Here is a 27,041-nt window from a genome sequence, read left to right as displayed (position 1 = left end):
TTCATGCTGTTTCATCACCCAAAGAGGTCCTGAAAATACCAGCTCAAAGGGTACAACAACACAGAATATTGGAAGTGTAAGGAGAGTAGTAGTTGAGTAGCTCACAGTGTAAAGTGCAGTGACAGTACAAATGGGAATACCAGTGTGGAGGCAATTAAAAACACATTCTACAGGTACAGAGAATGGGGGCAATGCTACTGAATGAGCCACGGTGAGTTGAGCAACAGAAAACTAAAAATGAACAAAAACGGATATACATGTTGTTCTTTGGACAGTGACAGTATTCTCAGTAGCTTGCATCGCAACAATTCAGGTTCTCCCTCTTTGTAGTAGTTACCATGTCATTGTGTTTTAACATTGAGAAAAGTAAAAATAGCACTCTGTAAATGCCCAGAATGTAAATAAAAACAGTGTGACTATAAACTTACAAGCTTAATAGGTGGAATGGGAAATGCGAATAAGAACCTATAACCTCCTATACTAAAAGCTTCACTTTTAATGCAGAGAAAAGTGCATGTAAATAAAATGTATAAATGAACCACACAAAGCATCTTATTAGCCAGTTTCCAATTCAGACTTCCCATTCTACCTTAAGACGCTTTAAATTAAATTTTTATATGTGCTAAGTTAAAAAAAAAAGCAGAAAGAGAAGTCACTGACACAAGGAATCTAGGTGCATAATCATGAGTTCAGAGTCCTGTTGGTGCTGCTCCAAACGTGGGGAGGTCCCAAGATTCCACAGGGAAGGACTACCTGCAGTCCTGAGCATGAAAATAGCCTTGAACAGCAAACAGAGCAGTGTGGCTTCTTTCTCTGCTCAGTATGCATTAAATCCACTAAATATTTACACTGAAATGGGTTGTTCGATGCTATATAAATGTGTAAAATCTCATAGTGCACATTTTAACATTTCTTTATCATCACAGAAGCACTTAAGGTGACATAACTGATGAATAAAAGTCTTACTGCACTGTTTGTAGACAGCCCCTAGCTCTGTGATGATTTTATTTTTAACTGTACTAATATAATTTGTCCCACTTTGCTAAAGTAATAGTGTTTACTGTTCATGCTTTTCACTAGATATTGAAATGTGGCGAGTTGATTTGCTTCCAACAAAGTAATGATATCAAGTACTGATCAAGAACAGGTGTTCATAAATATTTAGCCTTACAGTGAGTCAGCCAGTTCGGCGGTGGAAGAAGTTAGTCACGATCAATGCACTGCACTATTGGTATCTTTATAAATTCATAGATTCCAGGGTTTTTATTTATTTATTTATTTATTTTTCCCCAGTGTTGATATGTGTAAAAGATAGCAGCTAGACACCATGACTGGAGAGAAAAAAAATAAACCACAAATATGACAATGAAATGTTCCTATAATGACTTGTGGCAGTGTGTTGCCTTATTAAAATGTGGCGTCCTGTTGATTTTTATGAAGCCGTCGTCTATTGTGGCATTGAGTTTGAAGCCGAAATGTGTTTGTGTCCTCTGCAGGATGAGAACATCATGAGATCCATGCAGCTTTTTGAAAATGTCATATAATACCTGAATGAGGTCAGCATCTCTGGTGGCTGTCCAACTCTGACAAGACAGGACCTTTTATTCTCCACACGCCTCGATTTCTTCATTATGATGAATGGAAAGGAAGTCACACAATCGAACCATAAAACACTGTTCTGGACTAAAACCACATTACATTTCCTCTCATTACAGCCCTATCTGAGCTTCATATTTAATGAATGAGTTAAGGTTTCTTCCCTCAGCTTTTATTAGTTTAAAGGATTCAGGGAAGGGGATATGTTGCTCACCCATTTTTTTTATGAAATAAGAGCTTACTGGAAAAAATTACTTTTAAAGGGCCCATACGCTACATTTGTTTATACTTATTTTTTTTCCCCATGAGGGTCACGTGGTTTACCTCGTTTGATGTCCCCAAAAAAGTGATTAATTTTATACGAGCTTTTTCCAACTTCTCCTTTTCCTGCAGAATCGGACAGGATGTTTTTGTTTGCTGTGCCTTTAAAATGCATTCATGTAAATGACCTTTGCAAGAAGAGGCACACAATGTATTAGTTTTTGTGATGTAACAAATACTCCACCCCTCCCCCATAAATGGACTGAGTGAGACAGTGCTTTATTTAAAATTAAGCAAAAATATAGTTTTTCATGATATGGGCCCTTTAAGCACCCAGCCAGGTTCCAGGTTTTAACCCTTGCCTTTATGATGTTTTAACTACGTCAAAATATCACCCTTCTGTCATTAGACTGCATCATTTTAAATTTTTCATAAAAATTGTAAGCTTTGTGTGTGCTCCTAAGAGAAAACTCAGCTAATGGTGAGTACAGGGGCGAATAAACCCAGCCAGTTTAACCCTTTACTAAGCAGAGCATGGTTTTGTATACTGCATGAGGGAACTGTCTTTACTGACAGTGTTTATCCTTTGACTGTGTGTTGTTTTCAACCTGGATAGTGAATTATAATGAATGACTTTTTATTTTATGGGGTGGTATTTTTTGTTTCTACTTATGCAATCCATTCTCTTCAACAAAAGCAATTTCTACAGAAACATTCCAGAATTTCCAGCCACAAAAGGTCAAACACAGTAAATGGAACAAATAAACTGTATCATTTTTAAAGATGTATTTAATAGAGATATCTACAGTTTTTCAACTTTATTCATGATTATTTGCCAAGCAGAACAAAATGATCTAGACTATAGTTTTGGTTTCGTACATGGAGTTGCGTTTGATATAGAATACTATAGAAATAATTCTGTCACAAGATAATGCTGCTTATGTGTTTGTGTAAGTCACATACTGTTACGTTTACACTTCTGTTTTCAGGCACTGTGCTGCTGATCTACGTTTTTATTAAATCAGATTCTAATACTGCAGCAGGAAAGTTCGGTTTGGTCTTTAGCTCAGCAGTATTGGTTCGGTCTTGTCCTGCTGAAGGTTTTCAGCATTTGTCTTTTATTTTCCAAAGTCAGAGCATCTATGTTCTTGTCAGAGTCCGTAAAATTATCGTTTTAATAACTGCTTTAATGTCCTGTTTGAACGCTGCTCTGAAGCAAATTCTTTAGTTTGTCTTAGTGTTAATGAATAGTTGAAAGCGGTGTGATGTGTCCTCCAGTTCTTTTCAAGCTTCCAACACTGAACATTTACGCCACTTCAGTTCAGGATTTTTAAAGCAAGCATGTCACCTCAAAATGTTCCTTTTAACATTCATTAGAACGTAAGGAAGCTTTTCTGGGACTAGATTTGGCTTCTCCTAACATTGCCGATATATTTCTAGCCAATGAACATTACAAGGCTTTTTCATTGCATTCTTTTGTTGGCCAGTTTGGAGCTGCCGTTCATGTCTGCCATTTTGTTTTTCCAATGCAGATCCATCATTCTTTCCTTCACTTTCAGCTTAGTTCTGTAGTTTAATGGTGGAAGCCTATCAGTTCCTATGCCAGAAAACAAGAGGAATTAAAGTCAAAGACATAGGGCTGTGATTGGCCACAGAGCAAGCAGCAAGCATGCTGGGTAGCAGATGTATGTTTTCTCTCTGTTGCATCCAAGAGCACTTGGCAACCTGACTGATCATAGAGCGTTTACCACCAGCAGCATTTTTTATTTTTATGAGCAGATTTATTTGTTAAAACTGGAATTTGCTAAAAAGAAAAAAAATAATAATTAGCACAGCTCTGTTTTCTGAGGACAAGGGTCAATCTTCCATCATTCAAGTAAAATTGGTGAACGTTCTCTTCGTTGGTTGAGGTGGCATGCTTATATTAATATCGCCACCTAGAGGAGACTTGCCCTATGTGCAAGTTGTACCAAAGTAAAAAGGTCCTAGCCCAGTAACGAAGGAGCTTTATGTAGATTTGGAATCTGTTCCCATTTGTTTCGAGTCAGTCTCTGCTTTCATGTATTCTTCCTACTGCCTTTGGAAACCTGATGTCATAGCACACATGCTGTAGAGATTCTGCATTGAGAATAGTGAACATGGAAAGTCCAGTAGGATGCACTGTGAAATGCAGGTGGCTGCATGTTTTCTGATTAAGCAGAGGGCTTCAGTGCTGGTGAATGGCCCTCAGTGGTGGACAGTACTGAATGTGCATATCACATGTCCCTGTGGTACTTGAGGACATGGAGACATTCTGTGGCATAGATTTAATAAACAGCTTCGAATGTATTTGCTTGCTTGTGTTTTGTCTGCCAGAGAAACCACAACAAATGTTGCTGACCTTCAGTGAGTTGTGTAATGCAGTTAGGGCTGTCATGAATCGATTAAACCTGATTACATTACCTCAAACAAATCATCATTTACAAATAGTGGCTAATCTTAAATTGTCCTGCTGGTCTCTTCCTGTCAGACTCGAAGCCTGACAGATCTTTAGTTAAATGCAGTATTTGCCACAGTTCTTTTTATTATCTCTTTTCTTAAAGGCTTTTATTTATTGTGAAGTCTTTAAAAGAATGTGCTTTTCTTGTGTGGGGTAAGTAAATGTGTTTCCTTAAAAAAATAATAATAATAATTTTTAAGGTCATTTGATGCATTCACACAATCCCAACCCAATAAAAACATTTTCATAGGTCTACTGAAGACTACACTTTTAATCCAATATTATTCAAAGGCTTTAAGATGAAATGTATTTGACACAACATCCTTGTCTCAAAGTCCCTCCCTACAGCAAAAATCAGCTACATAGCCAACTAGATTCAGACGACTAGAAGCAGGTATGTTGTACATATTGTACATTTACCCTCATGGTGAATTGTTTATACAAAATACAATGTTATATATAATTTTTTTTTGTATAAACAATTCACTATAAGGGTACATAATGATACTTTAGACAGTAATTCACCTTAAATAGTTACATAATGTTTGTGAAGTCACAATTAAGTAATGATAAATGACATGAACTAGCATTAACTGGCATCCTATTGTTTGTTCTTTTCTGTCATTACTTAATGATTGTGACTATAACCATTTTAACTAAAAATAAAAACACTAAATGAACCTAAATTACCTGTCTTAAGTACTGTTAATGCACCCTTATTGTAAAGTGTTACTTGTGTGTGTGTGTTAGTCTTTGTGGAGCATGGGGTGGGATATCCACACACACACAAAGTACATGGGTTACCTGAGGTATTATTGTATACAAACCATAGTCTTTCAAATGCATATCAGATCATAAAATATACAGCACACTTCTGGAGATGCATCATTTAAAAATGTTTAAAAATAAGGCAGGCTTTAATGAAAGTTTTCTGGCCACAATGGTTTCCATGGAAATGGATATATCGCAAGACTATGGAAAGATGAGTGTCAAGATGTTCTATTTACTGTATGTTCTTTTTGGTTTTTTCAGATTCTAAACTATGAAACAGATGCTGAATGCACAAAAATACATGTTTATGACATACACAATAACAGCATGAATGGCACTATAATAATGAAGAAAAAAATGAAGATAAATGTTCCAGAACAAAGAGTATAACATTTAGGCATGGAATGGCTTTTCTTAGTTATCATGAATAAATGAATAAATATTTCCTATTCTTTGTTATTGTGAACTCTGAATGTTTTTTCAGGTAAACGGATTCATTCTAAAGAGTCTAAGATTCTTACACTATTCAATATCTATTAATTTAATAGATTAACCTTTTATTTTAAATTCTTGTTAAAGAGAACCTTTCTTAGTTTAGGTATTTCCTACGCCACACTACTATTTTGTTGTAAACAGGGCATATGGTATAGAGTTTAGGATATAGTTGGTCAATTTGGACCCCTCAGTTTTCCTGGGATCTGAAAGTGGCAAACATACCAGTACAGATAATCAAATCAAGACTGTAATTTCTTATTTCCAAACAGGAATTCTTTTGAAATGGACCACAGAAGCACACAATCCTGGAGGTTCAGTAAGGTCATCCAAAGGCATCTCTGAGAACAGTAATGAGTTCAGGATGTATTCTTCCTGTGTGCGTTAAGTTAGGAGCTGCCTGATCTCACGATGGACATAACACAGGAAGTCCATGTAGGAGGCTCCTCCGTGTAGACCTTTATCCTCCATAAGATGCTGACGGAACTGAATCTCTGACCTGTCCTTCTGCTTCACGATCACCATCTGCAAACGGGACATTACTGAAGAGCTACTGCAGCAGAGATTAGATCGGCCGAAACCATTACCCACACCCTTACAGAACTCCTACAGATGAGTTCAGTGCTGAAGTAAACATTAAATAGGCCAGTAACACTTCACTGTAGGTCATGGCTCATGAGGCTGTATTACATCTGATATTAAATATGCAACAAAAAGCTTATTCCATCAAGCATTAATTGTTATAACACAACAAGCTGAAACTGCCTAAAACAGCCTTTAAAACAACATATTTTTGGAGTAAACCTTAAATATGTTTTTAAACATCTTTTTTCAGAGAGGAGTTCTGTACCTTCATGGAGTTGGGTCTCTGCTTGGAGATGACACTGATGATGGACCGAATCTGCTTAGAGTGAGCATTATCCAGCTCTGGCAGTGAAGTCTGCAATAACATTAGTCAGTCAGTGATCAGACAACCTTCCATAGTCACAAAATAATAAACGGCATTTATGCAAGATTACATTATATTACACATCAGTCTACAGTTTAAAGGGTTAACCAAACTGTCCCTTGGCAGCTGGGTGTGATTGTGTTTGTACTGTCTCTAACCATGTCAGGGTTAAGATGAGCCAGAGATGGCACATTGAAGAGGTTCTGGATCAGGTCAGGAGAGCAGGCTTGGCCCAGCCACAGAAACAGAGACTGACCATTCTCCAGCAGAAACGCTCCAGTCTCAGTCAGACGCTCCTCAGAGCAGCGCACTGCAGCCGGCACGGTCTCACTTGTGATGTCCATGGAGTGCTGAAACAGATGAATAAAACACTTAAACACTAAGATATACAATAAAGAACAGCATATTTGAAATACTTTAATTATTGTCAATATCAGTACAGTATCTGTGTATGATTTATATTAGAGATGGGATTAGTTTGCTAAGTCATTACGAGAATAAAATATTATTTCCAGTAAATGTCTCTATTACCTCATAACAATCAAGTGCTCATAAAAACAAATATTTGAATGTTATGTACATGTTTATTTTTTACCTGCAATGGACGCTACGTTTGTACATTTTTGTCACCGCCATGAATCTCACTGGAAATTATTTGCTCGGTTTTTATCATTTATGGCTTTTAATATTAGCCCTTGGCTTGTAATATTCAGAATTCAATTTCAATAAATATGATAATTCTCAAAGGATTATGGTTTTATGCTGATATTCATTTTATTATTTTTTTATTTAACTGTACCTAAGACTCTCAACAGCTTCGTTCCATTACTTTGTTACAAGCACTTAAATATATGGAATGTTTCTCACCACTGGGATGAGGCGTGGGTAAAGTAGGACCTGGCTCTCCTCTACTCCCAGAGACATGACCTTAAGTCTGTGGAATGCTCTGTCATCTGTGGAGAGCTCCGTACTGCCCACCAGTGCAGGGGTCTTCATCAGACTGTTCATGTATACTGGGAACACTTTCATAGCGTCAGGCAGGATCAGCTACAGAAGAGAATATGGGGAGGGAGAAGGAAGTGTCAGTAAACAAAAAAAAAACACTCCAATTAAATACATTTTAACCTCTAGCAATGAAGTTCAAATACTTCTGATTTTAAATGTTGCATAAAGAGGTGATAGTGAGACGTATAATTTCACAACTGTTGAAGTGCTTATTTCAAAACATGTCCACAGATCCAGTGCATCCACAGTTAACCATGTTTACAGATCTTAAGCAAGCATATTTGTTAATCTCTCACTGCGTATTTCATGTTTTAATCGCTTCTTTCATCTGACAAAATGCCTTTTTTATTTTTGTGTTTGTGTGTGTGAGAGAGACCTGACTAGCTGCAGATGGATTGGCACAGTTCTTCCTGTAACAGGCGAGCATGTGAGCAGTTTGCTTCACCAGAATCTCCCTCACTGTCTTCACAGGCTGGGTTAGCATCGCATGGTATGCTGGAGGACCAAAAAAAACAACAATTACACAGAGAATTGTCTTTTGTAAATTCACAAACACATTTTCAATGTTGGGATCAGACTACACTAATTTGACACAATGTTGTCGTGTCAACAATTTTCCAGCATCGGGGGCAAGTAACGGGTGAAATGCGACAAAATTCAAAGATCAGGGATGTGGCGTCTGGGACATCTGCATGTTAATTTTTTTGGATTATTTTCGCCTCGTCTGACATCCTACAACATGCTCCTTGATGATGACCCATAGGAGGACAGAGTGCTGTCTGGCGCACACATGTAAACACAGACCATCTATTCTCTTCTCTTTGAAATACAGGAATGGGTCCACAATTTTTTTTCTTCTTTTTGGAACACAAAACCTCCAGCAGCACACACGGCACTTCTGTAGCCATGATTGATAGTTTCTTGACCCACCTCCCCAGGAAACTCTGAACTCTTGCAGTGATGCGAACGAAAAATGGTCCTTGTCAGACGTGTAGTGTCGCCAGTCTCCCGTCCAAGACACGGTATGAATTTACAGCGCTAATCTGACATGGTGAACGTTGTGAAAGAACAATCTAGTGTAGTCTGATCTGAGATCACTGAGTGCTACTGTTCTATAGCCTGAAGTTGGGGCGATTTATAGCAGTCTAGACAACACCTGGCATTGTTAACTTATACTTGTTTAGCTGTTGCCGAGTGTCTGTTAGCAGTGCTTTTATAAGTACATTAAAAAAGCTGTGCCTTTACAGTTAAACACTTGGTGTGTGCAAATGTTTAGATATTTTTTGTTCCTTTTCCCCCAGATTCAAATCTGAGGTAAAGCAGTAGGTTACCTGACTTGGCGAAGAAGTTGATGAGTGCATCAGTCTCGCAGCTCTTATAAAGCTCAGAAAGCTGAGAACTGCAGTTCAGGCTGAGATTGTGGACACGCAGACGCCTCTGACCATTGATGGAGGTGTACAGCAAAGCACACTGCAAGACAGGGATAGAGTAGGTGAGGTTCTATATTTAATTTTGTCATTTACAGATGAGTGTTTATAAATATTTAACTTAAAAAAATATTAAAGACAAAACTGTACACTCTGCAGAAATCCTTAATAGTGACCTGTATTAGTGCCCCAGTCTCCTCGCTGAGTGTGTCGTCATGTTTAAACTCCACTGTAACAGCCTTGTCACAGTCCACTGCGGCCATTTCTATATCAGTTGTGTTGTTCATGTAGATGGCACCAAAGAACTCTGTGGCCCTAAAACCTGAAGCATACAGAGAATGAGTTTCCTGGCTCAGGAAAAAGTTCTCCAATAATGTAGACATGCATGTTAACTGTTTAAAAAAAACCTTTATTCAGGTAAGTTTTCCCATTGCACATTTACTTCAGATTTCTGTGAGCTATTAATCTTCTATACCTTCTGACAGTGGCAGCATTACCTGTGCTGGTGCGGACACGCATGATGGCATCAAATCCAATGGACTTTTCCACGTCTCTCCTCAAATCACTTAGGAAATGATCACCATCCATCTGAACCTGTGAACCAGAAACGTTGGTATGAAAATGACCATGAGGGGGCAGTGTTATACAACACTACAAACAGCTGTTAAGGACTAAGCTCCTTCCACTTAGTTGGGAAGGGGGACTAACTTTGTCATTAGAATGGGTGACCCGTGTTTGCATCAATGCCATAAGCCTTAGGGCATGACGACATGAAAATAATAGCTTTTAACTGTGTATCTCTCAAACCCCCACCCCACCCTGACTAAGCATGTATCAGTACACACCTGGAAATTGTTGTACTTGTAAACGGAGCCACCAGTAAGTGTGGAGATATTGCCCATTGTGGCAATGTCCACATACTGGTTAGGAAACACAAAGAGGTCCACACAGCAACCTTGGGCAACACATTCTTTAGCCAGCTGCTCATACACACCTCGTTGTGGCTGAAACAGAGTCTGCAAACATGCATACACATTAGTCTCATACACAAAAATGATATTGCTCCTGACACAAGGACCAGAAACTCCCACACATTCCCCTTCTGAAGTATCTTCAGAAAGTTTTGGTGATGAAAATGTGACTGAAGTACAAATGAGTTGAACAGACCACCTTTTCTTTCTCGGTGTTCACCAGTTTCCGGTCGTCTCGGTTCTTGAGCTTGCCTGGAGCCTCTGCAGTAGGGAGCGAGGAGTGGAAGATGAAGAGCTTGCCACTGCACTCGGCAGCCTGAGGAGACGGAGGGTTTGAAGATGATCAATGATACTTTCACGGATGGATGACACAACTGGAGGAGTGATTAACAGAATTAATAGCAGTACATTTTTCCTAAAGGTTTGGTGGATTAGAGGGTCATTACACTTAAGACAGTCAGTAAATTTAAACAAACTCAAACTGCCGAGTCAGAGGACTGGGTAAATACAGACGGACACATTTGTTGGTACACTGGCATGAAGAAACCCACAATATTCTCAGAAATAATGTGAAACTGACTTAAGTAATTGGCGTCCATCTTAGTTTATAACCTAAAGTCTGAATGGGCCTCAACAGGTAATTCAGCCCACTCTCCCAGAGCAAACAGCTCAAGCTTTTTGAAAGGTGTCGTCTCACTGCTTGTTTCAGGTCTTTCCATAGATGTCCAAAAGGTTTCAGATCAGAGCTCACAGAAGGTAGGTTCAGAATAGTCCACTGTTTATTTATCTCTTTTTGGATCATTTGTCTACTAGAGAACCCAGGATGAAGCTTTCTGACATGGCAATACGTTTTGCTCCAGAATGACTTGATAGTCATGAGATTTCATTGTGGCCTGCACAGATTCAGGGCATCCCATGGTAGATGAGGCATAGCAGCCCTGAAATATAACCGAGCCTCCCTCGTGTTTCACTGCAGATATGGTGTTCTTTTCTTTGAAAGCTTAATTTTTCCATCTGTGAACACTGAAATATGACTTGCCAAAAAATCTTCAGTTTTGTCTGTTCATCTGTCCAAAGAACTTCCCCAGAAGCAATATTAGCAAATTCTCATCTGGCATTTTTATGTTTTTCCTTCAACAGTTGAGTCCTCCTGGGTTGTGTTCCATGGAGCCCACTGTAGCTCAAAAAGCAATGGATGGCGTGATCTGACACTGAGGTACTTTAAGCTTCGAGTTCAGCTTGTATCCCTTTAGAAAGTTTTTCTTTCCTTATTCTTTCATTTGCACTGAGTGGGGTTGATTTTCCTCTGAGGGCAGTGTCTATAAAGTTGGCCATTATTCTATGGAATTATTGACTATGTAGAAAATCAAGTTACATTGAGATGGTCTTACAGCCTTTACTTTTATCACGGTTGACTAAAATACTTTTTTCTGTTTTAACTGCTCTCCTTGACTTTCTCTGGTCCAGGCTGGCAGTGTTTCTCGATTAATACAGGCTGCATGGCTGACTATAAGACTGAAGACTTGTGATTCTAATTATAGGAAACATTTTCAGTATTGTTGTAATCCATCTATATACACACTTTCTTTTTCTGCAAAAATTCACCAGTCACTTTCATCACAGTTCAAGCTCTTTAGACATAACTAACCGTAATGAAATTTATTAAAAGTAGATAAAAAGGAAAAATGGATTAGTTGAACGTTAAACATTCCAGGTGTAATGTAGTTTGCTCAGGGGGAAAAACTAAATCAAGTTAGTTACAAATTTCAGAAAGAATCTTATTTTACCTTAAGTGCCTCCACACCAGCTTGAACAACTGGGGAGAAAACCGTCTCACTCTCACCGGTATCAGCAAACATGTCTGGGATCTGGTCGAGAAGACTATGAAAGACAAATTACCATTCGTGTGAACTCCTATTGCCGAATGATGTTTCGGTTACTGTAAAACAAACAAGCTTTTTTTGATTTTGGGAAATGGTATTCCTACTTGTTGATGACGTTGCGTGACTCCTGAAAGTTGACAAGGAATCCATCAAGAAGAGGCACAAACATCTCAGTCACGTCCGAGACCACCATCATCTGAGGCTGAGCCAGGGCACTTTTCACGTTGTAAAAGTGCAGGACCTTGTTGTAGGTGACGAAGCCCACCTTGATCGCTGAGCTCTCTGCACCTTCCTCTCTACATTATAAAAAAAAAAAAAAGTGCATGAGCTGATGAGACAAATTTATTTAGTAGAAATAATCAAATCATTTATAGTTGTTACTGGATAATTTGCCTTAATATTTAAACCCTCCATAGTAATTTATATTATGGATTGTTAAATGGGTGTTTGTATGGTAATATTATGGCAAAAGGATATGTTTAAACATAAATCAATATTATAGTACTAGAAGTAATTCTGCTGAGATTTATATGAAAATATTGCTAGTGTTTGTTGTTTATCTGTAATGTTTTTAAGTGGTCAGGTACAGTATGATGTAGAGACAACTATTAGCCTACATCACACATCTGATACCTTAGTGCTTTCTTAAATCACAAACTGAAACCTAGATATGTAAAGACCTCAACACCATTTCTCCCTATAGCAATAACCCGCATTATGCAGGAGATCTGATGTCATCACCTGTATTGAGACAGTAATATAATAAGTAGAGATTTTATTTTATTAAACTGTTTAATAATTTCGCACAGTAACTGTCCGTATTTCACACTGATGATTTAAAACATACAGAAGCTCAGTGGAAAAACACAAATGAATCTTCTGATGGATCAAAATGAGGCATGTTACACTAAATGAACCCATCAAACAAGAATATCCAGGAAGTGTCTGAGTTCGACACGTTCTCAGAAAGAAATGCAATTTTAGACTTTTTTTTTTTTTTCGAGGGAAACATTGGTGGATATGAGTCATAGAGAAGCCAAACTAGTTTTTGTCAGAACATGAGATTTGAAGTCATATTCAAATCAACACAGTGAGAAATGTGATCTCTTACTGAAGTCAGTTCAGCCAGCATTGTGTATTTGTTGTACGGAGAGCCACTTCCTTTAACATAAATCACTGTGAAAGCTAACATAAGCCAGCATGGCCAAGAACACATTCCTTGGACTAAAAGAACACTTGAGAGGGAAAAATCAGACATAATGGGATGAGGTCATTCGGGCTGTTCAACTCTTACTTCCCTAATTAGACGGACCATTAGGACAGAATGCCCACAGAACTGTGGAAAACAACAGCGCACATAAGCCTTTTATTTTTTCAGTGCTACGAAAAAAGGGAGGAAATTTTTAAAAGCTTTACGCGGACTAGTAGGGGGAAAAGTTTTGAAAAGCATAATCTGCTGCATGAGAGATCAAGGAAATTCTATGCTTTCAAATAAGGAACATGCTTATCTCTTTCAGCTTATCGTGGGTTTATAAGAGCAAAAGTCAAAAGTACAGAATGAGTTCCAACGAGGAGAGAAATGATGCTTTGGTGGTACGTAACAATCTGGTTACTCAGCCCTGTAAAACAGCTCTGTTGAAATGACGGGAAAGAACCCTAGATCTTTTAGCATACTTATATCTAAAATGTGTATTGTAATTAAGAGTGTAAGTCCTTATTAAATTCAATACAGTATCGGTGTTCCAGTTCAGTACACAGCAAAAATCAGCAACATGCCTTAGGTTAATGTTTATATTGTAAACAATAAAGTACTTTTGGAAACGGTCCTAATGTGATGCTCCAAGCTATAGATATTGGCCACAAGCTAGAAACTGAATTGAACCAGGTTTAAAAAAAAAAAAAAAAAAAAAAAAAAAAAATCAAGCAAATTGATTTGACACCTATTTTTAGTATTTTTCCACAAAGACTGTAAAATGTGATGCTGGTTTGAATCACTCCAAGCCTGCCAACCCTGTCATTATCCATACACAGAGCAGATTCAAAACCAATATCACTGCTAAACACTGAACATTAGCCCATATCTGCTTGGCACATATTTTCAGGCTTGAGTTCTGATGAAAAACGAGCTGCTGACATAAATCCAGTGGTTCAGGTACCAGGACACTGTTCAGACGTTCTCTAATCTTTACTATGAGAGTTAAGAGTGGTAAAGTTAGGTATATAAAACCTTCGGTGTCCAATGTGGTTTTCATTAACTGCTTGAACAAAGCCAGGAACAGAGGAGAAATCAGATTTAATACAGCAGGCTTATTTGGAGTGTATTACCCAAGTGCTTGTGAGGTGAAGTCAGTTTTCCAAACAAATATGGACATACCCACAGGAGCTGGTGGGGAAGAATGGAATTTTGTAGGAGAGAGCTATCAGCACATAGGTGGTAAATCAAAAGCCTACCTTTTCTGCAGGCTAAAAAATGGCACAGATAAGTGTCATGTGTTCTGTGGACTTTTCAGAGTTGGAATGGATACAGGACTGTAGTCGACACCATAACACACTCTGACCTTCCTCTATCAGCCCCCGCACAAAACCTTACAGGCAGGAATTTTCAAATGATGAGATATTGGAATACATAGCACTACAGAGCTTTTACTGTGTTTTTTTCCTCCAGCGTTTTCATTGTGACCATATTTGGCATGAAAATTGAGTGTGTTTCTCTCAGGTGGAATGGGTTACATTCCAAGCTGACAGCAGTGGGAGACATGCACATATTCCACCTGAGATGTGCTGACAAGAGAGTGAAAGCCTTCATTGCCCAAAGCCAAGAGTTTGCCCCAAATACCCTGCGAGTTACCCACTATATCACTGCGATGAGGTGTGTGGTGATGAAAACAATGTACAACACTACTGAACTTACTCTCTTAAATGTTACTTGTCAAAACCCGGTGGTGTCATTTTATAAGCAATGCCCTTTTGGCATGTGCACCAGTACTGCGTGTCATGCCCATTTTAGGAATTCCATGTCTAAGCACACTTCTCTATGAGAAACTACTTTACAATGTTTCGAGCGTGGTTGTACCAAACATAAATGATTGCTCTGAACATTATTGGATCCTCTGAATTACAGGTTTGATAAATTCATATATAACAACATAAAATTAGCACTGCTGTGCTGTTCCACACAAACCTGTAAGCCTTGTAAAGAATGAGAGATGTTTGGCAATATTTTCACTGCTAATACAACCTGTAATTCCAAGGACCTAGTAATACTCTTGTGTTAATTGTATCAGGTTTGAATTCAGGTTCAAGTCCTAATTCTAACTACAGAATGATTGATGATTTATTGAACTGATAAATTCTTCAGCAGTTTATTACCTTGATTTCAGTTAAATATCCATGATATTACGGTGCCTATGTCTGACCAAGCTGAGCAGCCTTCTGTAGTTATTTAGCTTTGTGAAATTTATCACAATTCATTATCTGTAACTGTTTATCCAGTTCAGGGTCACGGTAGGTCCAGAGCCTACCTAGAATCATTGGACGCAAGGCAGGAATATACACTGGAGGGGGCGCCAGTCCTTCACAGGGCAACACACACTCATACATTCACTCACACCTACAGACACTTTTGAGTCGCCAATCCACCTACCAACGTGTGTTTTGGACTGTGGGAGGAAACCAGAGCACCTGGAGGAAACCCACCAAACTCCTCACAGACAGTCACCCAGATCGGGAATTGAACCCACAACCTCCAGGTCTGTGTGACTGCGATACTACCTGCTGCCACTGTGCCGCCCATTTATCACAATATTTAACCTAATACTGAAAAAAATAAACATACTTAAGAGACACAAACAGTTCTTTCCCAGGAAATTAAGACACTAAATATAACCTCTTCACTTACTTTGGAAGATGATCGAGAAGCGTCTTCAGTTCCTCACATATCAGTTTGACAAGTCCGCTTTTTATGTTGTTGTAGGAGACATCGATCATGAAGATATAGGCGGGAGGATTTGGGGGCTTATTGTTCTGATAAAAGGAAGATTGAGAAGAAATTAAGTCAAGTGCTTGAACCTAGTGGTAAGTTTAAATTACAACATGCCATAGTATTAATAACCCCCACCCCCCCCCCCCCCCCCCAAAACAGCAATCCAGACTAGAACTGGCCATCCATCCATCCATTAAGACATAAGCCTAAAGACATAAGTCTCAGTAAAGGATTCTACTGTTCAACTATGTATTTACTTCATTGTCATTGTTACAGTTATTTTTTTTGCAATCAGTTAATATGGAAAACAAGCTAGCTGACACATTTGACAAACATACAGCAGTCACCTATCCATTCCATTAGCTACATTATCATGTTTATTAGAAGCAAGGCTAAGTGTTCACTGTTTTGTTTGTGTGTAGTTAAAACTGTGAAGGGGTTGTTTAAATGGATGTGGGCAGAATTCAAAACATTAATAAACAGAGACAGGCAGGGAGTCAGGCAGCTGAAATGGTGTCAGCCTCAAGGTTGGTCTCTTAAGTAAAAGGTAAAATCTAAAGCTCTATCTAATTCAGATAGGATTAGTTTTACCTGTGGACATGTGCTAAAATAATTACCAGAGTATTCCAGTCGTTTTAATCCTGTCCAAACAGAGAATTGTCCCATTTCAGCAATGAATGGATTTGACTTTATCCCCTAATTCTGTCACCATTTAACTTTCACAACAGCAGAAAAAAGAGACCAGTTATTGAGATGTACAGTATGCACTCCCATTCTTATTGAAATGTAAATCAGCTTGTAGGGTGAAGTGAAAAGTTCCCACTGGGTATGGCTTTTGTACAATGGTATGTAATATGATACAACATTTTTTTTTTTTCTAAAAAAAATCTTTTGTCTCCAGCCTGCTGCAGGAAAGAGAACTACAGTGTTTGGGTCTGAGATTTAATCACACGTCTTTGAATGAAAAATGCAATATATCTGCCAGAAAGCCAGGTTCTTTCTGCTGCCTCCTGTGGCATGCTGAACTCCTAAATCAGAATCAAAGACTTTAAGACATTATTTTCTCAGGTGTTTTCTAGTCTTTGTAGTTCACAATAAACACTAGATAAAGCTCCTCAGTCTCCACATTAAATGTTTGTCTTTCCAGCGAATTTGCAAAATTAGGCTTTTCTATCTAAAATTGGACCTGTGTGCATGAGTAAATCCATATTGACATTATACTACAACGCCATTATGGATTTACTCATGCACATGGGTCCAATTTTAAGATTGTAAAAAAAACATTCATATTTATTCAATGAGTACTACAAACACATGTTCATAATTGTAGCACATGTGTTATACATTCTTTAAAGAGACCGTTACCTTGCAATAATCCAGCGTCGCAGTGAACTCATAAGAGCCTAGGGACAGCTCTGGTCTTTCGTACAAGTCCACTCTTCGGCCCATATGGTCCAGGTGCTGGAAATAATGGACAGGAACTGAAGGGGAGAGGGTACATATTTTAGTTTTTACTGTGATTAGAAATAGCTTCAGATGAACTAGAAACTCTGGCATTTTAAATGCTCATATCATAGAAACGCACATTTTCTCACTTTTTAAATGTTTGTTGTAGTGTATAAACATGTTTAAATCTACAAATAGTCAGATTCTAAGTCAGCCCATAAGATTTACATATCTGACATACACACAAACTGTGAAACTATAATACGGTCAGTGATTTGTGAACAGTCTACATCTGAAAACAGCATAAAATGAACAATTAATATTTTGTGCCTTTTGCATCGAGTGCAAAGATGTAAGTGTTGTCCCACATAGTCTCTCCAATCACATTCCTGGACCAACGCTTATGTGAAAGCTTCGATACAAGGAAAAACCGCATAAAACACAGCAAACATTGATTAAATATGATGAAAGCAAAATCACGGATGACGGGAGAACTTGTGAAAATGGCAGAAAAGCATGGATTCTGCTCCTCGATTCTCATTCTTGGGCTCTCATGCTGAACTGAGATTTGGTTCATTCTCTTTTAAAGAGGCACTGAGACGGATCATTCAGAACCTGACCGTATAGACAGGTGGAGAACTCTGTTGTTTGATCCTTTCATTAAGACCCCAGGAAATTGTGTAAAAATAGGTAGCCGACTTAAAAACTTAAGTGAATTGTTCTGTAACTGTAATTAAAATCTAGATTCCGGATTTGCCCAATGCTTTCCACACTGATACAATGTGGTCTGTAAGGTACTGACCTTCATTCACACAGCTGCAGAAGACACACTGGTATCGTCTGCCTCCTTCGATGAAGAGCATGAAGGGGCACATGTAGGCTTTACAGCGGTTACAGCGTATAGGTCCAGCCTCTCCGTGATTTACCAGGTATACAGGAGTCTGTTAGATATAAACATGAGAGAAGACAAATGATTATCATTCTGAGCTCTTACAAGGACCTTCCTCTGCTTATGGGTACTCTATATTGTATTGGATGACATGTGTGTGTATGTATAAGGCCATATGTTTCTCATACATGGTAAAGGAAAACTAATCACAAACATAAAAAGCATATACAGAACTAATTGAAATAAGCTGTTCTCTGCTTAATAAGAGTGGATGGCATGTTGTAAACAAAGCTGGTAGCCAATTAAATTCACTTGTTTTGAAGTACTTTTCATGCAGTGCACATTTCTGGTCAGTGATGACGCAAAACAGAATCAGACTGACCAAAAGGGGAAAAAAGCCAACAGAAATACTGTCGACTTCTACAGCACTCAACATCAATTCACACTCAAACCTACCTACATACTATACAACGTTGTAGTGACTTTTACAAGACCTGTTTTTTGGTTGTAACTTAATAATACAAGTACTGTCTAATCTATTTCATATGCATTTATTCTTCATATGCATGTACTGATAGTGAGTTAGAACTGTGTTTATCTTTGTTTTTATTGGGAGAGCTTGAAAACCTTTCATCTAAAATGTTCCCCAGAGAGTGAACTTGAATCTAATTAGCCTCTTGGGAAAGAGTACAGTAACATTGCCTAAAAAGGCCTGACAGCATAGTGCTGTCAAGAAGAGAAGTGTGAGAGTGACCGAACAAAGACCCATGGACCACACAACACAAGACCTTGACAAACAGTTCAAACAAAGCATCATACCATCCTCTCCTATATGTAGGACAGTACTCATGTGTAACTTCAAGATGACAGTTATAGTGATTAAAGCTTATATAATGGTATATATCAGACTTACTGGTTGCTCAAAAGGGAATAACATTTTTGTCTGTATAATTTAGTAGTTGACATGTGGTGAGAGAAGCCAGAGGTTGTGATGTTTTAACACACATTTCAGCACTAAGAAATGAACGTGAAAAAAGGTTTCTTTGGATACTAGTTTGCCTTGCAACAAGCTGAATCAATATATTCACCATGAGCATTATGACAAACCTACTTTAAACACACTGACCGATTTGGTTGTGTGTTGTAAATATAAACAGATTTTCAAAGTGATGCCTGCAACACACAAGGCTGGAATCTAGTTGACAGTTTTGCCCATTCTTGCTTGAAACAACATTTAAGCTACTCATGGTCACCAATGATCTTCTTTATCAAGTGCCATAGGAGACAGATTGGCAGGCAGAACAATCAAGTACATGGAATCTGTCTCCAAACTACACTACTGGTCATACTGAAATTACCACAAACCTCCCGGGAAATGTCTTTGACAGCATGTCTCTCAAATCCCAGTATACCCGCTCAGAGAGAAAAAAAAAGGAAAGTAGAGGTACAATACTGGTCACTAAAGGTTCACACAGTGTAACTGTACCTTTAAAGGTACAATAGGTATATGAAGTCCAGTTGTGTTCCCTAAAAGTACATTACATTCTCTTCTCCAAAGGGAGAAGTGAATATTTGTAGTTTTTCATTATAGAACTGTGTAAAGTAAGAGAACATAACACAAGTCCTGGATATGAAAAGTGGCATATGAAATCAACACAACACAATTTTAATCTAATAAGGTACAATTATGTTCTCAAACAAAGACCACAGAAATGTACACCTGAGGGTACCACCACAGTGACAGTTTTTCTAACAGTGTACACTTTAAGGGTAACCTTTCACACATGGAATTTGTGTAGCCGTAGATCATGATGTTGGCTTTTGCACCTATCAATGATGAGTCTGGCACAGAGAACAGAACGTCCATTTCTCCCAAAAAAAAAAGCTGAAATGTGGTCTCTGACCACAGCTACTGTCCAGTCTTTCTCTCCATTGGACGTTTGGCCCTGATGACTCCATTGAATTTAATAATAATACATGGCATTCTCCTTGTTTAATAAATTCAGATGCCATTTATTTGATAAAGCAGTGGACTGTGTTAAGTGATAACTAGTGCGGTTGACATGCATCTTTTTAAACATCCATCCATCCATCCATTATCTGTACCGCTTATCCAATTTTAGGGTCGCGGGGGGTCCAGAGCCTACCTGGAATCATTGGGCGCAAGGCGGGAATACACCCTGGAGGGGACGCCAGTCCTTCACAGGGCAACACAGACACACACACATTCACTCACACACTCATACCTACGGACACTTTCGAGTCGCCAATCCACCTGCAACGTGTGTTTTTTTTTGGACTGTGGGAGGAAACCGGAGCACCCGGAGGAAACCCACGCTGACACGGGGAGAACACACCAACTCCTCACAGACAGTCACCCGGAGCGGGAATCGAACCCCCAACCTCCAGGCCCCTGGAGCTGTGTGACTGCGACACTACCTGCTGCGCCACCGTGCCGCCTTCTTTTTAAACAATTATTTTAATAATATTTTAAATTTTCACTCTTTCAACCTGTTCTTCAATGGTCATAATGTTATGGTTGATGAGGGTGTGTGTATATTTGACTTTATTGTTTGTTTGTTTGTTTTTGCATTTTACAAAATGTCACATTTCTGGGAATGGGTTATGCCCCACTGAGTCACACACAAAAATGTGATTATCATTAACAGAGAGGAGTTCTAGAGGTTTATTTAATGGCCAGTGGAGGCCTTAAAATACCTCGTGTCTGGTTTGGATCAACTTCATTTTGAACAACTTTAAACCCACAATTATTATAGAAACAAACCACTCAATTTCTGAATTATATCTTAATATTAACTTTATAATTTCATTAATTTTATTCTGGTAAATCTAATATAGAGGGTCAAACATCATAAAAAAATAAACACATCATACATACTTCATTTTGGGGCACAGTGGCAAAAGGTTTGATGATGGTGGCCAGGGGGACTTGGCATTGTTTGGCGAGGTCAGAAGTACAGGGAAATGTGTAGGCTGTGCATCGCATGAACCTGGGGCTAGCATTTCCTGAAACAATTTCACAAACAATTTTAAAAAATTGTTAATAGATGCAATGCAATTAATTTAGCTGTTGAATTGCTTGACTTCAGTATCTGTAGTTGTGTCAGTCTTTGTCTAGAGCGCACCTTGATCCTGAACTGTGAAATCTGTTGTGACCAGAGGAGGCACCTGACCCCTGAGGTTTGTGGTGTAAAGCTGACCACCTCTCTTAGCCTGGTCATCTTCAATCACTTGAGTCTACAGAGTGGACACACATCAAATTGAAGGAAATACAGCTTAAATTAAAAAAAAAAAAAAAAAAAAAAACTATTCACAAACATAAATGTAGCACACTGGCTCATCACAAACTAAACCTACCTTTAAAATATATTTTTCATTACACATGGCAAATTTAGGAGTACATTTTGAATAAATACATTTTATTATGGTAGTTTTTTCATACTGTGCTTGGTATAGAGTCTGGATCCAATTTCTTCTGAGGAGGTCCAGCCATGTGTCCAGCTCCTCCAGGGAAACCACCTGGGAAAGCACCTGCCTGCGGCCCTGCAATTGGAGACCCTGGCACCTGCCCTCCGTATGGCCCTGCAAATACAGCAACAGAAACTGGCTGAAGGCATAATTTTGAAGGTATGTGTTATCAAACAATTTAATGTTTACAGTATGAATATATCAGGATATGACATACTATAGTCTATAATATACCTACAGTTTAAATGAGTTAGGTAAGGATTAGCATGGTAACTGAGAGGGCATTACACTGATTTTTGGTTTTGCATCTTTCAAACCAGACTTCTAAGTAGCACCTAAAATGTTTTTGGAAAAACCTGTAGTGGCAAGCAACTTTCACACCAATGTTACAAAAGCAGAACCATGTGAAACAAGACGCTATATAATGTAGAGCAGCAACTGGAAAACTGTATGCAGTATTCATCAACTTGTGCTTTCATACCCATAGAGTGTAGACATTTTCTCCTACTGTTAACCACATGGCATTTAACTTCATCAAGCTTATTAACAGAGCCCTGAATTGTGGACACCCAGAATGTAAGCGATAAAATCCAAAACAAATTAAGCTAATACCAAATTTTTGCATTATATTGCAGCATGTATTTTCAAAACATCCTTGCCTGGTTGAGGAGGAAATCCCTGAGGTCCTGCTGCCTGCTGAAATCCTCCACCAACCATTGGAGGGAGGCCAGTCTGTGAGTTAGGCATTCCCATTGGTGGAGCTCCTGTAGCTCCCATGGAAGGGACACTTGACACTGGTGGACATGCACTCATTAAGGGTGGCTGAGAACCTGGTAAAGACAGAGGTGGATGTCCCATCGCTGGTGGTGAAGGCATCTGGAAAGGCTGTGGTGCTGCAGAACTGGTGGGTGACTGAGGAGACTGCATTTGGCTTTGGCCTTGAACGATAGAGCACATGTTTGTATAAGCTTTAAAACAATACAAGGGTATTCTGAAGAGTAAGACATGATGTTTAAATTTCTAGATTTTAAAACTGTTAAATTTACCATATCCACCAATGCTCATAGAACTCATCTGATTGGTTAACTGTTGGGTTGGAGGTGTGACCTGAGCCATGCTGTGATAGGTAGGTCTTTGAGGGGGTTGTCCGTAGGGTGAAATGGCAGAGGCAGAGACTGCAGGACTTGGAGGAAACCTGAGAGTAAAAGAAAAACCGATAAGACTCAGAAATCGAGAGTATGTTTAAAATATACAACAGACAATGCTCCTTAGAAAACAGAATAAAGTTACTTCTGAGGGTGTGTGCCATTTTGGTGAATGGGTGATCCATACTGGCTGGACACAGGTGGCGGAGGCATCCCAGAGGGAGATGAGGCTGCCGGCTTTAGCCCACCTAGAGCACAACATTTATAGAAAGAATTCACACGATTATGACAAACTAAAACAGTTTGTTTATGGGGAATTAAGTTGGTTAAACTGTGCAAATGACAAACATTTGTTACAACCCTTGGCTAGATCTGTATGTCCTAAAAGGGTCATACAAAAAGTTATGTAGCTTGGATGTTAGCACTGACTGTCTTTCTCCAGCATTGCAAAAGGAGAAGTTTTGCTGATGTACATGGAAATGAGCCACGTTCCCCTTGTGATTGGTGAAGGTGCTGTTTAAAGTTAGGTTTAAATTGAAAAAAAAAAAACATCAGTCGTTTAGTGGACTTCATTCACAACATATTCATGTATTTGGAGCAAGTGTAGGACTAACCTATCAAACAAGAAAACACAAATATAGGTTCCCTGCGGTTTAAGCCATTTATCATTGCTTTGGCACTATGCAATTTAAAATGGAGATTATATATCATTTACACGATTGATAAATCATAGTGTATCATGGCTAACTGTGGAGGAGCAACGTGTTTTGCCTAATATGATAACTGCCACCCAGGAAGACATGCACACAACCATCTGATAACTTGAATGTTTGGCAGTAACCCTTTCAAGTTCACAAGGCCTTTAGTAATCTGATATTGAAAAAGCCATCAGTCTTTACATTAATCACTCAAATCAGATTACTTCTTAAATATAGTTGTTGGTCAACTATTCAATAATGAACACCCCACAGCACAGTGTGACTATTGTAACATTCTTTATATACTTTTACTGTTTAATGTGTATTTAGTTGTATCTAGGAAATGTGTTCTTCATGGTTGTAACCCAGAAAGAAGCCCTTGATGTATGCTGCTTTTATGAACCTTTGCATAATCACACAACTACAGAAATCTGTATCAGATGATAATTTTGTATGTATTTTGATTGATACATAAACACACTGACTGTTGAACTGCAGCTATTTAAAAGTAACACCCAATGATCACTTGGTAAACTATAACAGCGGTATGGTGTTTTTTTTTTGTTGTTTTTTTATAAAGTACATTGCTCAAGACACTGAACTGTTACATGCACCAATGACCATGGTGCAACAAAGTACAAGTGTGATCCAATCACTCAAAACACATTCAGAGGTAGTCAAATGAACGCCAAAGCATCTCGATGCATCTCCGACAGCAATACGTACCCCCAGCCAGGGTTTTTCTAATAAATATTGGGGGGGGGGGGTTAAACTCAGCTGTGCCCCTCCTCCATCGAGAATGCTGTGATAAAATGGCTCACACAGCAATTGTATTTTATAGTATACACTAACAGCAACGATTTTGTGCTTGTCATATACAGGAAGTCTGCACCACGATATACCTACCTCACGTTTCAACAGCAGACTGACACTCGTATGGTGATTAAACCATTTTATAACAGTTAGGTAACCCGCATGCTGAGGACAATGTGTTGTTTTGAGCGTTGTTAAATGTCAGGTAAAGTTTAGGTCTGTTGTGAGCCACAGACAGAAATAGATCAAACTTTAGCAGCGACAATTTTGTGCTTGTCATATGAAGGAAGTCTTCACCATGATATACCTACAGTGCAAGAACAAGATGAGACTTGTCAAACTGAAGGGAGAATGTGAGAGAGGGGATTTTAGTTTACCTGGTTGCTGAGGAGCAAAGGGCTGGGGTGGAGTTCCATAGTGTCCATAATGGGGCTGTGAAGGAGTGGCTCCAAATCCAGTGGGGTAGCCCCCCATTCCTGGCTGGGCCTGGGAGTAAGGAGGTGTAGCAACATATCCCTGCTGGCTCATCCTCGTCTTAGGATGCTTTCATTCCAGACTGACAGGGGATCAGCAACCTGTGGAGTGTTTCTAAAATAAATAAATAAATAAATAAATAAAATAAAAATTCTGAATTTAGTTTAGAAACTTACAATGGATACATTGTTGACTTAAAATGAACAAAAATTATGTACAGAGTTTATGGCTTTCACAATTGTTACTGTTGTAATTATAGTACCATTACTCAGGGATATCAAATATCAGACCATATCCCGGTTCTTCAGGAAAATATGACAGTGTGTTTATTTTGATACCATTCAGACCAATGAACTCATAATAATCAAAAAATATTGATATACTGTTGAAAAGTCCACAACACACTAAGGCGTTTGTTTTAAATTTTAATGTTTCAAAACGGCCCGAGAGTTCAACTTTAAAGCCAAACATTATTGTATACGAAATTTAATGATATCGTAGTTTAATTACCGTCCATTTTAAAAGTTACATTTACTGACGTTAGATCATAGAGGTTTTGTTCAAGCAGAGTTTAATCAGTGTAAACAAAAACCTGATTTAAGTCGTACTGAATTATACACAGAACCGTATATACACTTTTAGTCATATAAATGATTGCCAAATGCAGACCTGATGCCTTGCTAAATGTGATGAAGGATAAGGTTCAGACTACAACCTTGCGTTTTGTGATGATGACCTTCCTGTTTGACAATGATGAAGTTGCAAAATCTTGAGTAAATAGTGGTTTATTCTGTCTGCCCTGTGAAATTACAACCTGCTGAAGCGCTGCAGGACTTGTTCATATTTCTTGACTCTTGTTCATAGACGGTGATTCTTGGTCACGTGTAAAAAGGATCTTCACCAATGGACTGTGATAAGGGAAGTGACCAATGGACCGTGATCAGAAATGTTCTCAACATTGCCTCTCAGTCTGTGTGTAAATATTTTGAATTGGTTTAAAACTGATCTAGAACTGAATCAGTTTCTCTGTCTCTTCAAAAGCTCACAACAAACATTGTTGGAAAGTACAGGCCTACAGACTACCTTTAAAAGCTATGGGCATTGTTTGCCAAAAAAGCTATAAATATCTCTTTTTTGAAGCTGTAAGCTTCAAATCTCAGTCATATGGGAAAGATAAAACACACCTGGTAAATTTACATGTTTTGTTGATTTTGGAAATAAGCCCCAAAAAAAACACCTTAATTTCCAGAACTTTAGCAGGCCTACATTTTGTTTTCTTTAATTTCATGTTTAAAATCTTATGTTAAAACAACAGTATTATTAATGTACACTAAAGGATGCAAATGAGCATGTGTTTTCTCTGTGAAAACTGTATTGAACAAATAAACAAAACGTCATCTGACCAGAGGAGCCCAAACTTTTACATTTCACTGTAATTTAAATAAGCCTGTTGCTTTAAGAATTTCAGAGTATAACTTGGTGTAGTGGCCCGTAGATGTTTCACACATCAAGCAGCCATCGATTCTCCTAAGGCCTTTTGAGTGATGTTAAGTTGGAGCTAGTGAAATCCATTCATTGTGTCTACAGCTGTTTTCTTAAAGGGAATGGGCGATGTTTTTCTTTTCTAGTTCAGTTCAACACCCAAAGAGAGGAGCATCATTTCTGCCCAAACCTGCCACGTCAAAGTCGTGCTAAAGCATGTTCACGTTTCAACAGCACACTGACACTCGTATGGTGATTAAACCATTTTATAACAGTTTAGTAACCCGCATGCTGAGGACAGTGTGTTGTTTTGAGCGTTGTTAAATGTCAGGTAAAGTTGAGGTCTGTTGTGAGCCACAGACAGAGACATATCAAACGTTACAAACTTTCCTCTTGTTTCTGTCATTACTATTACGCAAATATCGTGTAGTGTGTGAAGAAAGCCCATGTTTGGGCATTAAAATGGGAATAAAGCGGACTCACCTGAAGTGTGTATAACGGAGAGAGCGCTGATTAAAAGCAGCGGACGGAGAGTAGCGGAGTGCCACGTCAAACTCCAGCGTGAACCCTGCCGCCTGCAGCGTCATCCTCTCGCCGCCGCGCATGCGCACTCGGCACACACCCGCTACACGTCAGCAGCATGGATACAGATGTGCGGAGAGGAATCCTTTTGTGTTTGTGTTTGAGTAAAAGTGGCCGTACACTTCTGAAGGAGTCTGAGATCAAATCAGACTTCAGAAATTCTCCTAAGATAACATGTCGGACACCAGAATACATGTACTCTAGCGG

General features: G+C 38.7%; 2 protein-coding genes across 5 annotated transcripts in view; one reads left to right on the top strand and one right to left on the bottom strand.

Annotated features, from left to right (window-relative positions):
* Positions 1 to 4,494, top strand: part of kcnip4a (potassium voltage-gated channel interacting protein 4a) — a 162,282-nt gene extending 157,788 nt beyond the window's left edge. For 2 of the 4 annotated variants that reach the window (XM_066680447.1, XM_066680446.1), the window contains exon 8: positions 1,497 to 4,494. In XM_066680447.1, the coding sequence (XP_066536544.1) occupies positions 1,497 to 1,544 (48 nt within the window). In that variant the 3' untranslated portion in view covers positions 1,545 to 4,494. The remainder of the gene's footprint in view (positions 1 to 1,496) is intronic. The other 2 variants (XM_066680449.1, XM_066680448.1) reach the window with 2 other exon arrangements.
* A 70-nt stretch (positions 4,495 to 4,564) lies between these two features.
* sec24d (SEC24 homolog D, COPII coat complex component) lies at positions 4,565 to 26,829 on the bottom strand. Its single transcript, XM_066680444.1, has 23 exons — positions 26,736 to 26,829; positions 24,674 to 24,884; positions 22,931 to 23,033; positions 22,687 to 22,835; positions 22,300 to 22,578; positions 21,615 to 21,754; positions 21,298 to 21,409; positions 21,051 to 21,178; positions 18,065 to 18,203; positions 17,182 to 17,297; positions 15,733 to 15,857; positions 11,939 to 12,130; positions 11,739 to 11,832; positions 10,151 to 10,267; positions 9,826 to 9,996; positions 9,478 to 9,574; positions 9,157 to 9,302; positions 8,885 to 9,023; positions 7,930 to 8,048; positions 7,416 to 7,595; positions 6,707 to 6,898; positions 6,450 to 6,539; positions 4,565 to 6,124 (listed from the first exon to the last, which is right to left on the bottom strand). Exons 2-23 carry the CDS (start codon positions 24,822 to 24,824, stop codon positions 5,984 to 5,986), a joined length of 3,120 nt encoding a protein of 1,039 aa, XP_066536541.1. The 5' UTR covers positions 24,825 to 24,884; positions 26,736 to 26,829; the 3' UTR covers positions 4,565 to 5,983.
* Between the last annotated feature and the right edge of the window lie 212 nt (positions 26,830 to 27,041).

The sequence above is a fragment of the Hoplias malabaricus genome, chromosome 9 (assembly GCF_029633855.1).
Source record: "Hoplias malabaricus isolate fHopMal1 chromosome 9, fHopMal1.hap1, whole genome shotgun sequence".
In the NCBI taxonomy this organism is placed as follows: Eukaryota; Metazoa; Chordata; class Actinopteri; order Characiformes; family Erythrinidae; genus Hoplias; species Hoplias malabaricus.
Note: the sequence above shows the minus strand (reverse complement) of the source record. Positions and strands in the feature narration are given on the sequence as shown.